This window comes from Pseudophryne corroboree, chromosome 4 (assembly GCF_028390025.1).
Source record: "Pseudophryne corroboree isolate aPseCor3 chromosome 4, aPseCor3.hap2, whole genome shotgun sequence".
Lineage (NCBI taxonomy): Eukaryota > Metazoa > Chordata > Amphibia > Anura > Myobatrachidae > Pseudophryne > Pseudophryne corroboree.
Genome location: NC_086447.1, coordinates 559,666,516 through 559,684,283, shown reverse-complemented (window position 1 = coordinate 559,684,283; position 17,768 = coordinate 559,666,516). Strand labels below are relative to the sequence as shown.

General features: G+C 48.4%; 1 protein-coding gene across 1 annotated transcript in view; it reads right to left on the bottom strand.

Annotated features, from left to right (window-relative positions):
* The window catches only part of LOC134909954 (interleukin-20 receptor subunit alpha-like), a 100,651-nt gene that overhangs the window by 18,842 nt on the left and 64,041 nt on the right, over positions 1 to 17,768 (bottom strand). Inside the window, exon 7 of the mRNA XM_063917411.1 lies at positions 494 to 642. Within this exon, the coding sequence (XP_063773481.1) occupies positions 494 to 642 (149 nt within the window). The remainder of the gene's footprint in view (positions 1 to 493; positions 643 to 17,768) is intronic.

Here is a 17,768-nt window from a genome sequence, read left to right as displayed (position 1 = left end):
TAGACAGGAAAAAATAGACTCCCAACTGGCTTTTCAAACATTTGAATTCCCCCCTAAGAGTATAAAGTGTATATACATCCAACTGAAAAGGTTTGGCACATTACTTTCACAGTTCACACATAACAAATGCTAGTTTGATGGGAGATAATTATTTCAAGCCAGGGGTGTAAATTCATCTCAGTCTCCCAGAGGCGAGTCGGACTTTTCCACATTATATTTGAGGGGGAGATTTATCAAAGCTTGTATGGGAGATAAAGCGGAAAGATATAAACTACCAACCGATCAACTCCTGTCATTTTTCAAACACTGCCTGTAACATGGGGGCTGATTGGTTGGTACTTTAGCTCTCTCGGCTTTATCCAAGGCTAGATACACTTCCACGAGTCTCCTCTGTTTAGAATTAGAACAGTCTTATTTGGGAAAACACACACACACACACACACACACACACACACACACACACACACACACACACACACACACAGACACTTACCTCAGTTTCCACAAACTTTTTGTTATTCTTGTAAATATGATACGTTACAGGTTTAAAAATAGGATGAAGAAATGTAATAGGGTGCGTTAAATTTATTTCAATTGATGTATCGGTTAAAAACAAGTGTACTGTTAGTGGTCCAAGTTCAGCTACAAAACAAAAATATTTTTTTTTAGTAAATAACAATTATTCTTTTGCATAATTATTTTTTGCAAATTGCTTCAGCTAAAGCCCACAAGACATCTGTAGATAATTAAAGAGGGGAAAACTATCAATGTAATTCTACAACTACTGTGCTGACAACTCTTATTAAAGTCAAATTATTAGTGTCAATTTACTGATTTATAAAAGTCAAAGCACTATTGGGCAACTGCCTGGATGAAGTGATTTTATTTACCCATCGATAAAAACAAAACCCACAACAGACCACTAAAATATACAGATGGAGCCCTACTCATCCATCCCTTTAATAGGATTAACTAAACCAGTGCTGTCATAGTTAATCCCCTGCTGTAATGACTTACCCTGCTGTATTGTTCTCTCTGTATTGTATTGCAGCTGAAAACAATAGATGAAAGGCTTATGCTAATAAACCTTGGTGCACCTAGGCGCAGCAGAGAAGGCTAGATGAGTGAGGCTCCATCTGTATGACTCCAACGTTACTAGATTGCACAAGATTAGGTCAGAATGTTTCAGTATGAATATGGTTGTTCACCCCTTATTTCTCTGACATGACACTACTGTCCTCTGGTGCCCTAGCTTTAATTTTTTTTAATTACGTTCAGAATTATAGTGTCAAAAATCATGTCTGTATATAAATTCTATTTTCAAGGGTTGTCCTTCTGTTACTTCACTTAAGGGGATATTAAGAGCGAATGCAGCCGCGTGTCTGCATGCAGCCATGCATCTAGTGTGTCTGCGCGCGCAGACTGTTTGCAGGGCGCGTGCGCGACCTTACACCATGCGGCCGCAAAGGTGATTGACAGTGGCGGGTGCTGTTTTGCCTTTGCGGGGAGGTCCGAAACAGGGGCATGTCGCAAGCATTTTCGGGGCAGCTGTGTGACGTCACACGCAGCCACTCCGATAAAAATAAATGACGGCAGACCGCCTGCCACGCTGCATTGGCAGGGGTCAACCGCTAATAGATGCGTCCGCAATTAAATTACGGAAGCATCATGAGGCGGTGCCACACACATCCTGGCCTGCCTCCAGCAGGTGAGAAGATGGACGCAGATTTTGCTGTGGGAGGTGTCACGATCCAGGTAATCAGTAACATGTTTTTACTTTCTAAGTGCCTTCTGAGACTGTCCCTGCGCTCCAAGCCTGGATTCCACCTGCGCAGTCTGCGTGCAGCACGCTGTACAGCATCGCTTCAGTTTCCCCTCAGCGATCCCTGCAGCGCTGTCATGGCGACTTCACAGCATGTTCCACCTGTTTCCAGAGATGGCATCTTCTGTCCTCCGTGGCCTCCGCCGCCATTATTACAGGTTTCCACATGCTAATTACAAACAGACTTTCCCTCCAGAACCAAACATGGGCGCAGCCATGTTTAGTCTCATCACATGACTCTCCATAACCTATCCGCTGTACTCTGGACTCTGCCTGATTGCTTAGCCAATACCTGCTTCCCAGCAGGTATAAATATCCTGCATCAAGGCTGCCTAATCGTCAGTGCTTTGGTTGTCTATCCCAGTGTGAGATGACTCTCCTGTCAGTGGATGTTCCTACTTGCAGTTTCCAGGTATTCCAGCTCCTGTGACCTAGCTCCACTTAAAGAGACCTGCACCAGTTTCTACCCTGCGGTGCTGCCTGACTTCAGTGGTGTTCCTACATCACTCTCAGTGATCTGCAGTGATTCATCACCGGCTTCCAGCTTCCAGCGGTGTTCCAGTATCGCTTCCAACTTCCAGCGGTGTTCCAGTATCACTTCCAGCTCTCAGTGGTGTCCTGTATTACCTTCAGCTCTCTGCGGTATTCCAGTATCGCTCCCAACCACCATTGGTGTTCCTACATTGATCCACAGCTCACCATCGGTGCTCTCACCATAGGACTCTCTCAACATCGGTGAGTTCCACTGCACCTTACCACCTGGTCCGTTCCGTCTGGCATTCCCGGCAGTTCTTCTGTGTTCATCTCAACTCCTGTGCATCATTACCATCTCCAGCTTCCAGAGTGTCATCTGCTGGTCAGTACCTGCTCGTTCCCTACTACAGTGGTTAACTGTGGCTAACTGACTTGTTATCTCCGGGACCTACAGAGACTTTGCTTATCCTGTCTGCATTGCCACAGTATATTATTACCATTGCGCCTAAGGAACTGTACTGCCATCTGTGTCTGCACATTCTACTGCTGAGCTTACCATTCTGCTGAACTGCCAAGGAGTTTATGAACTGTGTGTTCAACAAACTTTATCTTTTACTCCGTTGTCATGGTCACGCCTTCGGGCATTGGTGCTAAGGTTCCTTGCATGTCCAAGAATCCTATATTACCTCCCCGGTTCAAGTACACGTCAGCCTCAGCCCTCAGGTGTGACAGGAGGCAAGATCTGCGTCCATCTCTGAATAACCCCCCTAGTTTTAATTAATCACTTTCTTCTTTTTCTTACATGCATTATACTTTATTTTTAAATGAGCACCTTCTATCAGAATATTACACGAATGAGACCTAATCTCCTGGACAGTGAAAATGGTGATGCTGGCCCTAAAAGTGCACCATTACACCCTTCTATCTAATGTCACTAATCTTAGCAATATACTGTAAGTGTATGAACTGTTATTAATGAATGCTTTCTATCTGCTGTAGACCCACATTTAAGACAAAAAATAGGATTTTAATTACCAACCACTAAATCCTTTTCTCGTAGTCCGTAGAGGATGCGGGGGTCCATATTAGTACCATGGGGGTATAGATGGGTCCACCAGGAGCCATTGGCACTTTAAGAGTTTAACAGTGTGGGCTGGCTCCTCCCTCTATGCCCCTCCTACTAGACTCAGTCTAGAAACTGTGCCCGAGGAGACGACATACTTCGAGAGAAGGAATTACACAGATAGTGGCGAGATTCAAACCAGCTCACACAACAAGGCAAATCCGGCCAACATGCCGGAAAACTCAGCCACAGCTGAAACAGTAAAGAACGCAGAATTTACCTAGGAACCAGGCAGTACTGAACCAAATAACCACTGCAGGAAAAAGAAGCGCTGGGCAGGCGCACAGCATCCTCTACGGACTACGAGAAAAGGATTTACCGGTAGATAATTAAAATCCTATTTTCTCTTACGTCCTAGAGGATGCTGGGGTCCATATTAGTACCATGGGGATGTACCAAAGCTCCCAGAACGGGAGGGAGAGAGTGCAGGCTCCTGCAGAACTGCTTGACCAAACTTGAGGTCATCAGAGGCCAAAGTATCAAACTTTTAAAACTTAGCAAACGTGTTCGAACCAGACCAAGTAGCTGCTCTGCAAAGCTGTAAGACCAAGACACCACGGGCAGCCGCCCAGGAAGAACCCACTTTACGAGTAGAGTGGGCCTTAACCGATTTCGGACACGGCAATCCTGCTGTAGAATAGGCATGCTGGATGGTGAACCTGATCCAGCGAGAAATCGACTGCTTAGAAGGAGGACACACAACTTTCTTGGGATCATAGAGGACAAACAGGACAATTTTCTTGGGATCATAGAGGACAAACAGAGTCCTCTATGATCCCTTTCCTGAGATGAGCAGTCCTCTTCACATAAATCTTCAAAGTCCTCACGACATCCAAGGCCTTTGAAGCAATTGAGGAGTCAGTAGCCACTGGCACCCCAATAGGTTGGTTGATATAAAAAGCCGACACAACCTTAGGAAGGAACTGTGGACGAGTCCTGAGTTCCGCCCTATCTTCATGGAAGACCAGATAGGGACTTTTACAGGACAAAGCCCCCAATTCCGACACACGTCGAGCAGAAGCCAAGACCAACAAAGTGACCGCCTTCCACGTGAGAAACTTGATTTCTACCTCCTGCAGAGGCTCAAACCAATCCGATTGCAGGAACTGCAACACCACATCAAGATCCCATGGGGCTGTTGGCACCACAAAAGGAGGCTGGATGTGCAGAACCTCTATCAAAAAGGTCTGAACCTTAGGGAGGACAGACAAATGTTTCTGGAAGAAAATGGATAAGGCCGAAATCTGGACTTTGATGGAGCCCAGTCTCAGGCCCATGTCCACACCTGCTTGCAGGAAAAGGAGAAAACGTCCAAGTTAAAACTCCACCGCAGGAAACTTCTTGGATTCACACCAAGACACATACTTTTTCCAAATACGATGGTAATGTTTAGACGTTATCCCCTTCCTAGCCTGTATCAGGGTAGGAATAACCTTGCTCGGAATACCCTTCCGAGCTAAGATCTGGCGCTCAACCGCCATGCGGTCAAACGTAGCCGTGGTATGTCTTGATAAGCGAACGGCCCCTGTAGTAGAAGATCCTCCAGAAGAGGCAGAGGCCTTGGATCTTCCAACAGTAGATTCAGCAGATCTGCGTACCAAGCACTCCTTGGCCAGTCCGGAGCAATGAGGATTGCCAGAACCTTTGTTCTTCTTACAAGTTGTAGAACTCTTGGGATAAGAAGAAGTGGAGGGAACACATACACTGACGTGAACATCCACGGTGTTACTAGTGCGTCCACCGCCACTGCCTGTGGGTCTCTCGACCTGGAACAGTACCTCCTCAGCTTCTTGTTGAGGCAGGAGGCCATCATGTCTATGTGAGGAACCCCGCACCAACCGGTTACCTCCTCGAACACCTCCGGGTGGAGGTCCCACTCTCCTGGATGGATCGTGTCTGCTGAGAAAGTCCGCTTCCCAGTTGTCTACTCCCGGAACGAAGATCGCTGACATCGCTACAGCGTGCTTTTCTGCCCAGAGGAGGATTCTTGTCACCTCCGACATTGCAGCCCTGCTCTTCGTTCAGCCTTGTTGGTTTATGTAGACCACTGTGGTCACGTTGTCCGACTGCAACTGAACAGCCCGATCCTGTAGAAGGTGTGCTGCTTGAAGAAGGCCGTTGTATACGGCTCTTAGCTCTAGGATGGTTATCGGAAGAAGAGATTCCTGACTTGACCACCGTCCTTGGAAGGTATCCCCTTGAGCTCTATGGAAGGTTACACCAACCTCTTAGACTTGCATCCGTGGTTAGAAGGATCCAGTCCTGAATTCCAAACCTTCGGCCCTCCAGAAGGTGAGGTAGTTGCAGCTACCAGAGGAGCGAAATCCTTGCTTTCAGCGACAGACGTATCCTTTGGTGCATATGTACTGTGTATTATGTACTGTGTAATGGGCGCTGTGGATCCCTTGTGGCGCCATATAAAGATAAATAATAATAATAATAATAATAATAATATGTAGGTGAGATCCCGACCACTGGTCCAAGAGATCCAGTTGAAAGGACCGAGCATGAACCCTTCCGTACTGCAGAGCTTTGTAGGAGGCAACCATCTTCCCCAGAAGGTGGATGCACTGATGAACCGATACCCGGGCCGGCTTCAAGACATCCCGGCCCATTGTTTGTATCACCAACGCTTTCTCCACTGGTACAGCCACCCTCTGCTCCTCCGTGTCGAGGATCATCCCCAGGAAAGACAGCCTCCTTGTCGGCTCCAGATGAGACTTTGGAAGTTTCAGGATCCAACCGTGCTCCCTGAGCAGATGCATCGTGAGAGCAATGGATCTTAACAATTTCTCCCTGGACGATGCCTTGATGAGCAGGTCATCCAGATATGGAATTACGTTCACCCCCTGCTTGCGGAGGAGAACCATCATCTCTGCCATCACCTTGGAGAAGATCCTCGGTGCCGTGGAGACCGAATGGCAGTGCCTGAAACTGATAGTGATCGTCTAACAGTGCAAACCTGAGATAAGCCTAATGCGGCGACCAAATTGGAATGTGGAGGTATGCATCCTTGATGTCCAAGGACACTAGGAACTCCCCCTCCGTCAGTCCTGTCATGATTTCAAGTTCAGAATTGGCCTGACCGACCCATCCGGCTTCGGTACCACAAAAGGGTTCGAATAGTAACCTTTGTTCAACTGATGAGGTGGAACTGGAACAATGACCTCCGACAAAACCATTTTTCGGATAGCGTCCAGTAAAATAGCTCTGTCTGCCTGACTTGAAGAATCGGTGAAGTGGGAGAGTTTGAAACTCCAGCCTGTACCCCCGGGACACAAAATCCTATATCCAGGGATCCAGGCCGGACGACACCCAGAAGTGGCTGAAATGCCGGAGTCTTGCTCCCACCTGACCTACTTCCAGGCTGTGCGGTCAACCGTCATGCGGAGGACTTTGAGGCACCAGAAGCAGGGTTTTGGTCCTGGGAACCTGCGGGAGCAGGCTTTTTGGATTTGGCACGATCGCCTCTAAAGAAGGTGTGAGAGGGCTTGTTCTTTCTAGTCCTAGTGGGCCGAAAGGACTGTGACGTGTTATGAGAAAAAGGCTTCTTCGTAGCCGGTGCAGCTGAGGGGAGAAAAGAAGACTTACTCGCTGTAGCTGTGGCAATCCACGCATCCAGCGCCTCCCCAAACAGAGCCTGACCTGTATAGGGTAGGCTCTCCACACTTTTCCTGGATTCCGCGTCCGCAGACCATTGGCGCAGCCAGAGACCGCTGCGAGCCAAGATGGACATGGAGGAGTTCCCCGCCGCAATGGAACCCAGATCCTTAATGGACTCCACCAGAAACCCTGCAGAATCCTGTATGTTACGTAAAAACCAATCAATGTCACCTTTTTCCATCGTAGTCAAGTCCTCCTGCAGAGTGACTGACCACTTTGCAATTGCTTTTGAAATCCATGCACAGGCATTTATAGGCTACAGTATCGCCCCTGAAGCCATGTAAATGGATTTGAGCGTAGCATCCACCCTGTCTTTCAACTTGGTAGATCCCGGGACAGGCAAAACCACTTGTTTTGACAGCCTGGAAACAGAGGCGTCAGCTATAGGCGAGGACTTTTTTCTCCGGGTTTTCCCAGGCCTTTTCAAAAATAGGATTTTAATACCTACCGGTAAATCCTTTTCTCTTAGTCCGCAGAGGATGCTGCGGTCAATTCAAGAACCATGGGGTATAGACGGGATCCGCAGGAGACATGGGCACTTTAAGACTTTCAAAGGGTGTGACCTGGCTCCTCCCTATATGCCCCTCCTCCAGACTCCAGTTTAAGGAACTGTGCCCAGGGAGACGGACATTTCGAGGAAAGGATTTATTGTTAAACCACGGTGAGCATCTTACCAGCTCACACCGCAAGCATGCCGCAGAACGTGGCATTCAACAGAACACAAGCCAACGGCATGAAGAAATTTGCAGCAACATGCTGACAAAAACCGTAACACAACCTGTGTGTAACCACAACCAATAACTGCAGATACAGTACGCACTGGGACGGGCACCCAGCACCCTCTACGGACTAAGAGAAAAGGATTTATCGGTAGGTATTAAAATCCTATTTTCTCATACGTCCTAGAGGATGCTGGGGTCACTTCAAGAACCATGGGGTTACACCAAAGCTCTAGAACGGGCGGGAGAGTGCGGTTGACTCTGCAGCACCGATTGACCAAACATGAGGTCCTCATCGGCCAGGGTATCAAACTTGTAAAACATTGCAAAGGTGTTTAAACCCGACCAAACATCTGCTCGGCAAAGTTGTAATGCCGAGATTCCCCCGGGCAGCCGCCCAGGACGAGCCCACCTCTCTAGTAGAACGGGCCCTCACCGATTTCGGTAACGTGAATCCAGCCATGGAATGAGCATGCTGAATCTCAACACAGACCAACGCGCAATGGTCTGCTTGGAAGCAGGACACCCAACCTTGTTGGAAGCGTACAGGACAAACAGAGCCACTGTTTTCCTAATCTGAGCCGTTCAGGCGACATAACCTTCAAAGCTCCAACCTCATCCGGGGACTTTGACTCAGCGAAGGTATCAGTAGCCACATGCGCCACAATAGGTCGGTTCCTGTAGAAAGAGGAAACCACCTTCGGTAGAAAACGCTGACGTGTCCTCAATTCAGTTCTATCTTCATGGAAGATCAAATAAGGGCTCTTGTGAGACAAGGCCGCTAACTCAGACACCCGCCTTGCAGATGTCAAGGCCAACAGGATGGCCACTTTTCAAGTGAAAAAAGCAACATCACTTTCTTAAAGGTTCAAACCCACGTGACTGAAGAACCTGCAACACCACATTACGATCCCATGGTGCCACTGGAGGCACAAATGAAGGTTGGACACGCAACACGCCGTCCACGCAAGATTGAACTTCCGGAAGGGAAGCTAATAGTTTCAGAAAGAAAATTGCCAATGCTGAAATCTGGACCTTAATGGAGTCCAACTTCAGTCTGCATTCCCTCCAGCCTGTAGGAAATGGAGAAAACGCCCTAACTGAAACTTTGACGTCGAAACTTTCTTGGATTCACACCAAGACACATATTTTCTCCAAAACGGTGGTAATGTTTAGACGTTACTCCTTTCCTGGCCTGAATAAGAGTGTGGAATACCCTTTCGGCTAGGATCCGGCGCTCAACAGTTATGCTGTCAAACGTAGCCGCGGTAAGTCTAGGTACACGCACGGCACCTACCGTAGTAGGTCCTCGCGAAGAGGAAGAGGCCCAGGATCTTTTAATGAGCAACTTCTGAAGATCTGGGCACCAAGCCCTCCTCGGCCAGTCTGGGGCAATGAAAATTGCCCGAACCCTTGTTCTGATGCCGAGAACTTTTGGGATCAGCGGAAGTGGAAGGAATACATACACAGACCGGAATAGCCACTGGGTCACCAGAGCATCTACTGCTATTGCCTGAGGGTCTGGAATATTTCTGAAGCTTCTCGTTGAGACGAGAAGTCATCATATCTACTTGAGGAACTCCCCAAAGACTTGTCACCTCTGCGAAGACTTCTTGGTGGAGGTCCCACTCTCCCGGATGGAGATCGTGTCTGCTGAGGAAGTCTGCTTCCCAGTTGTCCACTCCCAGAATGAAAATTGCCGACAGAGCCCTTACATGTTTTTCTGCCCAGAGGAGGCTCTTCATCACCTCTGCCATTTCCGCTCTGCTTTTCGTTCCGCCTTACTGTTACATTGTCCAACTGGATCTGCATGGGGTGATCTTGAAGAAGATGTACCGCATGTTGAAGGCCGTTGTAAATGGCTCTCAATTCCAGCATGTTCATGTGAAGGTAGGCTTCCTGACTTTAGTATTTTTCTTGGAAGCTTTTCCCCTTGACTGACAGCTCCCCAGCCTTGGAGACTTGCATCCGTGGTTACCAGGACCCAGTACTGAATCACGAACCTGCGTCCCTCCGTAGTAGGTGCGAGCTGTGGAGCCACCATAGGAGTGAAATCCTGGCTTTCGACGACAGGACTATCTTCCGGTGCATGTGCAGGTGGGATCCAATCTTCCAACAGGTCCCACTGGAATACCCTGGCATGGAACCTGCCAAACTGTACGGCCTCGTAGGCCGCCACCATATTTGCACTGATGGATCGACACTCTTGATGGTTTCAAAACTAGTTTTACCATTTTCTGGATTGCCAGAGCCTTTTCCACCGGAAGAAAAACTATCTGAACTTCCCTGTCCAGAATCATCCCGAAAAAAAAAAAAGAGAATCTTTCCTGGAAAATTTATGATCCAACCGTGTTGTTGGAGTATGGACAGGGAGAGCGCGATGTTTTGTACCAACCGCTCCCTGGATCTCGCCTTTATCAAGAGATTGTCTAGATAAGGAATTATATTGACTCCCTCTTGACGCAGGAGGACCATCATCTCCGCCATCACCTTGGTGAAAACTCTCGGCGCCTTGGAGAGACCGAAAGGTAATGTCTGGAATTGGTAATGGCAATCCTGATCCGCGAATCTCAGATAAGCCTGGTGAGAAGGATAAATGGGGACATGCAGGTAAGCATCCTTTACGTCTACAGACACCATGTAGTCCCCCTCCAGACTGGAAATCACTGCTCTCAGCGATTCAATTTTGAACTTGAATCGTTTCAAATAGAGATTCAGATTCTTTAGGTTTAGGATCTGTCTGACCGAGCCGTCCGGCTTCGGAACTACAAAAAAGGCATGAATAAAACCCCTCCCCCTGTTGAGACAAAGGTACCAGGACTATGACCTGATCCTGACATAATTTTTGGATTGCCGCTATTACTGCTTCTCTTTCTGGAAGAGAAGCTGGCAAGGTCGATTTGAAAAATCGACATGGGGGAACGTCTTGAAACTCCAGCTTGTATATCTGGGACACTATCTGCAACACCCAGGGATCCAGGCCAGACAGAATCCAACCTTGGCTGAACAGTTTGAGACGTGCCCCCACCCGAGCGGCCTCCCGCAAGGGAGCCCCAGCGTCATGCTAAAGATTTGGCAGAAGTAGGGGTAGACTTCTGCTCCTGGGAACCTGAAGCCACTGTGGATTTCTTTCCCTTTTCCCTTCCCCTACCTGCAAAGAAGGGGAAACCTCTCGCTTTTTTGTATTTATTTGGGCCGAAAGGACTGCATGTGAGAGTGATATGTCTTTTTTCTTTTTTTAGTTTTGTTTTTTCTTTTGCCGGTGCAGGAGCAGAGGGCAAAAATGTTGACTTATCTGCGGTAGCCGCCGAGACTAACGCATCTAGTCCATCGCCAAATAAGGCCTCACCTTTATATGGGAGAGCCTCCATATTTCTTTTGGAATCTGCATCCGCGTTCCACTGGCGAATCCACAACTCCCGCCGAGCCGATACTGCCCTGGTAGTCAAGAGTCCAATATCTTTCATCGCCTCTAGCATGTATGCGGTAGCGTCTTTGATATTCCCTAACTTAAGAAGTATCTCATCTTAATCAATCGTGTCAATTTCTGATGACACGCTTTCTGACCATTATTCAATAGCGCGATTCACCCGCGCGCACATACCATTTGCAACATAAATGGATTTTAATGTAGTTTTCACCTTTCGGTCTGTCGGCTCTTTTAGTAACGCCGTGCCCGGTGCAGGGAGAATTACTTTCTTTGTCACCCTGGACAGTGCACTAATCTAACACAGGGGGTGACTGCCGGGCAAGAATATATTAAGCTCGTGGGAGGGACTCTTATTAGATCTATTTCCCTGGAGTCCCTATCGTCGACACAGGACTTAGAGTCCGTGTCGGTATCAATAGTCATAACATTTGTAAATGGACTTTATGTGACCCAGGGAGGGTCGCCTGCAGATGGAAGAACAGAATTCCACATATCCAGCATGCAGTATTAGATACAGTCAATCTAATCTCCTATTGATATAATGCATACTACCACGTATTTCTTTCACCCATGCAGGCTCTTGGTGTGTCGGTATCGCCACCACCTTACAACTCTGTGTCCCTACAATGGCTTCCTCCAGGGAGGATCTCCCTGCCTCAGACATGTCACACACGTGTACCACACACACCCACAGATACACTGGAACTTATAGGGAACAGACCTCTGTCAGATGGACACAGAGAGGAAAAACCAGCTCACACCCCAGCGCCAAGACACACAATCTGTGAAACATATCATTGAAAAACAGACCTGCAGCGCTTTTATTATTAAAATACAAGCACCATATACCTCTCCCCCCCCCCCCCGTTTTTGCACCCTGATACATGTCAGTAGTGAAGGGAGGACCAGCGTTTCTCTTGTGAGGAGAAAATGGCGCTGACTAGTGTGCTGGCTTAGTGAGGAAGAAGCCCCACCCCCATACTGGCGCGCTTCACTCGCTCTTAAATAAATAATTATACTGGCGGGGGTAGGGCAATGTGCCTTTTGCCATAAACCAAGTTTCATGCTGCCCAGGGCGCCCCCCTTGCGCCCTGCAGTTGTCAGCAGTGTGTGTGTGAGCTGTGAGGAAGAAGCTCCGCCCCCATAATGGCGCGTTTCCTTCCCGCAATTTTCCACAAATATTTATACTGGCGGGGGTTAGGACAGTGCCATTGCACAAATGTCCCCTCATGCCAGTGTCAGAATGAGGATTTATATGCTGCCCAGGGCCCCCCCCCCCCCCGCACCATGCACCTTGTAGTGCCGCTGTGTGTGGGAGCATGGCGCGCATCGTGCGATCGCTGTGCGGTACCTCAGAAGCCGTCACTGAAGTCTTCTTTGCTTCTTCTACTCACCTGTCTTCTGACTTCTGGCTCTGCAAGGGGGGTGACAGCCGGCTCTGGGAACGAGCATCTAGGCGTACCTAGCGATCAGACCCTCAGGAGCTAATGGTGTCCTGTAGCCAAGAAGCAGAGCCTTTAAACTCACTAGAAGTAGGTCTAACTTCTCTCCCCTAAGTCCCATGAAGCAGGGAGACTGTTGCCAGCAGTACTCTCTGAAAATAAAAAACCTAACATAAGTATTTTTCAGAGAAAATAAGAATTTACTTACCGATAATTCTATTTCTCGTAGTCCGTAGTGGATGCTGGGAACTCCGTAAGGACCATGGGGTTTAGCGGCTCCGCAGGGATTAGCGGCTCCGCAGGAGACTGGGCACATCTAAAGAAAGCTTTAGGACTATCTGGTGTGCACTGGCTCCTCCCCCTATGACCCTCCTCCAAGCCTCAGTTAGGATACTGTGCCCGGACGAGCGTACACAATAAGGAAGGATTTTGAATCCCGGGTAAGACTCATACCAGCCACACCAATCACACCGTATAACTTGTGATCTGAACCCAGTTAACAGTATGATAACAGATGAGCCTCTAGAAAAGATGGCTCACTACAACAATAACCCGATTTAGTTAACAATAACTATGTACAAGTATTGCAGACAATCCGCACTTGGGATGGGCGCCCAGCATCCACTACGGACTACGAGAAATAGAATTATTGGTAAGTAAATTCTTATTTTCTCTGACGTCCTAGTGGATGCTGGGAACTCCGTAAGGACCATGGGGATTATACCAAAGCTCCCAAAACGGGCGGGAGAGTGCGGATGACTCTGCAGCACCGAATGAGAGAACTCCAGGTCCTCCTCAGCCAGGGTATTAAATTTGTAGAAATTAGCAAACGTGTTTGCCCCTGACCAAGTAGCTGCTCGGCAAAGTTGTAACGCCGAGACCCCTCGGGCAGCCGCCCAAGATGAGCCCACCTTCCTTGTGGAATGGGCTTTTACAGATTTTGGTTGTGGCAGGCCTGCCACAGAATGTGCAAGCTGAATTGTACTACAAATCCAACGAGCAATAGTCTGCTTAAAAGCAGGAGCACCCAGCTTGTTTGGTGCATATATGATAAACAGCGAGTCAGATTTTCTGACTCCAGCCGTCCTGGAAACATATATTTTCAGGGCCCTGACTACGTCCAGCAACTTGGAGTCCTCCAAGTCCCTAGTAGCCGCAGGTACCACAATAGGGTGGTTCACATGAAAAACTGCTACCACCTTAGGAAGGAATTGGGAACGAGTCCTCAATTCCGCCTTATCCATATAAAATACAGATAAGAGCTTTTGACAAAGCCGCCAATTCTGATACACGCCTGGCCGACGCCAAGGCTCACAGCATGAACACTTTCCATGTGAGGTATTATAGCTCCACGGATTTAAGTGGCTCAACTCAAAGCGACTTCAGGAAATCCAACACTACGTTGAGATCCCACGGTGCCACTGGAGGCACACACGGGGGCTGACTATGCAGCACTCCCTTAACAAAAATCTGAACTTCAGGCAGTGAAGCCAGTTCTATTTAGGAAGAAAATCGATAGAGCCGAAATCAGGACCTTAATGGAACCCAATTTTAGGCCCATAGTCACCTCTGACTTGTAGGAAGTGCAGAAATTGACTTAGCTGAAATTCCTCCTTTGGGGCCGTACTGGCCTCACAGCACGCAACATATTTTCGCAATATGCGGTGATAATGGTTTGCGTTCACTTCTGTCCCAGCTTTAAATAGCGTAGGGATAACTTCCTCCGGAATGCCTTTTTCCTTCAGGATCCGGCGTTCAACCGCCCTGCCGTCAAATGCAGCCGCGGTAAGTCTTGGAACAGACAGGACCCCTGCTTCAGCAGGTCCTGTCTGAGCTGCAGAGGCCATGGGTCCTCTGAGATCATTTCTTGGAGTTCTGGGTACCAAGCTCTTCTTGGCCCCCCGGAACAATGAGTATAGTTCTTATTCCTCTCCTTCTTATTATTCTCATTACCCTGGGTATGAGAGGCAGAGAAGGGAACACATACACCGACTGGTACACCCACGGTGTTACCAGAGCGTCCACAGCTATCGCCTGAGGGTCCCTTGACCTGGCGCAATATCTTTGTAGCTTTTTGTTGAGGCGGGACGCCCTCCTGTCCACCTGTGGCCTTTCCCCACGGTGTACAATCATTTGGAAAACTTCTGGATGAAGTCCCCACTCTCCCGGGTGGAGGTTATATCTGCTGAGAAAGTCTGCTTCTCAGTTGTCCACTCCAGGAATGAACACTGCTGACAGTGTTAACACATGATTTTCCGCCCATCGGCGAATCCTTGTGGCTTCTCTCATCGCCATCCTACTTCTTGTGCCGCCCTGTCGGTTTACATGAGCGACCGCCGTGATGTTGTCTGACTGGATCAGCACCGGCCGGTGTTGAAGCAGGGGTCTAGCCTGACTTAGGGCATTGTAAATGGCCCATAGTTCCAGAACATTTATGTGTAGGGAAGTCTCCTGACTTTTCCATAGGCCTTGGAAGTTTCTTCCCTGTGTGACTGCCCCCCAGCCTATGAGCACTCTGCAGTCACCACCACAGCGACACCCTGGCCCTTGGAGACAGGGTTATCCGCCGATGCATCTGAGGATGCGACCCGGACCACTTGTCCAACAGATCCCTTGCATGGGAATTGACGAATGGGAATTCTTCGTAAGAAGCTACCATCCTTTCCAAGGCTCGCGTGCATTGATGCACCGATACCTGTATTTGTATTAGGAGGTCTCCGTCTAGAGACGCCAACTCCTTGGACTTCTCCTCCGGGAGAAACCCATTTTAACCTGTTCTGTGTCCAGAACCATATCCAGGAACAGTAGACGCGTCGCAGGAACCAGCTGCGACTTTGGAATATTCAGAATCCAGCCGTGCTGTTGTAGCACTTCCCGAGATAGTGCTACTCCGACGAACAACTGCTCCCTGGACCTCGCCTTTATAAGGAGATCGTCCAAGTACGGGATAAGTACTTCGGCCATTACCTTGGTAAATACCCTCAGTGCCGGGGACAGACCAACGGCAACGTCTGGAATTGGTAATGACAATCCTGTACCACAATTTTTGAGGTACACCTGGTGAAGAGGGTAAATAGGGACATGCAGGTAAGTATCCTTGATGTCCAGTGATACCCTGAAATTTTCCAGGCTTGCAATAATCGCCCTGAGCGATTCCATTTTGAACTTGAACCTTCGTATATAAGTGTTCAAAGATTTCAATTTTAGAATGGGTCTCACCGAACCGTCTGGTTTCGGTATCACAACATTTTGGAATAGTAACCCCGGCCTTGTTTAAGGAGGGGTACCTTGATTTCACCTGCTGGAAGTACAGCTTGTGAATTTCCGCCAGTACTACCTTTCCGAGGGCAGCAGGCAAGGCTGATGTGAAGGCAATGGCGAGGGGGAGTCGTCTCGAACTCCAGCCTGTATCCCTGTGATACTACTTGCAGAACCTAGGGATCCACCTGTGGGCAAGCCCACTGGTCCCTGCAGTTCCCGAGACGCGCCCCCACCGCACCTGTCTCCACCTGTGGAGCCCCAGCGTCATGCGGTGGACTCAGAGGAAGCGAGGGAAGAGATTTGATCCTGGGAACTGGCTGACTGGTGCAGCTTTTTCCTTCTTCCCTTGTCTCTGTGTCGAAAGGAAGCGCCTTTGACCCGCTTGCTTTTCTGAAGCCGAAAGGACTGTACCTGAAAATACGGTGCTTTCTTAGGCTTTTGTGAGGAAACTTGAGGTAAAAAATTTTTATTCCCAGCTGTTGCTGTGGATACGAGGTCCCAGAGACCAGCCCCAAACAATTCCTCACCCTTATAAGGCAGAATCTCATGTGCCTTTTAAATGCAGCATCACCTGTCCACTGCCAGGTTTCTAATACCTTCCTGGCAGAATGGACATTGCATTAATTCTGGATGCCAGCCGGCAAATATCCCTCTGTGCATCCTTTATATATATATATGACAACGTCTTCAATATACTCAATGTTAGCAAACATTATCCCTGTCTTAGCTATTATCTGACAGGGTATCAGACCACGCTGCAGCAGCACTATTTATGCTGAGGTAATAGCAGGCTTCAGTGTATAACCTGAGTGTGTAATTACAGACTTCAGGATCGCCTCCTGCTTTTTATCAGCAGGTTCCTTCAAGGTGACCGTATCCTAAGACGGTAGTGTCACCTTTTGACAAACGTGTGAGCGCCTCATCCACCCCAAGGGATATCTCCCCACGTGACCTATCCTCTGGCGGGAAAGGATATAATGCCAATAACATTTTAGAAATTATCAGTTGTTATCGGGGGAAACCCACGCATCATCACACACCTCATTTAATTTCTCAGATTCAGGAAAACTACAGGTAGTTTTTCCTCACCGAACATAATACCCCTTTTTTGGTGGTACTCGTATTATCAGAAATGTGTAAAACATTTTTCATTGCCTCAATCATGTAACGTGTGGCCCTACTGGAAGTCACATTTGTCTCTTCACCGTCGACACTGGAGTCAGTATCCGTGTCGGCGTCTATATCTGCCATCTGAGGTAACGGGCGCTTTAGAGCCCCTGACGGCCTATGAGACGTCTGGACAGGCACAAGCTGAGTAGCCGGCTGTCTCATGTCAACCACTGTCTTTTATACAGAGCTGACACTGTCACGTAATTCCTTCCAACAGTTCATCCACTCAGGTGTCGACCCCCTAGGGGGTAACATCACTATTACAGGCAATCTGCTCCGTCTCCACATCATTTTTCTCCTCATACATGACGACACAAACGTACCGACACACAGCACACACACAGGGAATGCTCTGATAGAGGACAGGACCCCACTAGCCCTTTGGGGAGACAGAGGGAGAGTTTGCCAGCACACACCAGAGCGCTATATATATACAGGGATAACCTTATATAAGTGTTTTTCCCCTTATAGCTGCTGTTTTATTAATACTGCGCCTAATTAGTGCCCCCCTCTCTTTTTTAACCCTTTCTGTAGTGTAGTGACTGCAGGGGAGAGCCAGGGAGCTTCCCTCTAACGGAGCTGTGAGGGAAAATGGCGCCAGTGTGCTGAGGAGATAGGCTCCGCCCCCTTCTCGGCGGCCTTATCTCCCGTTTTTCTGTGTATT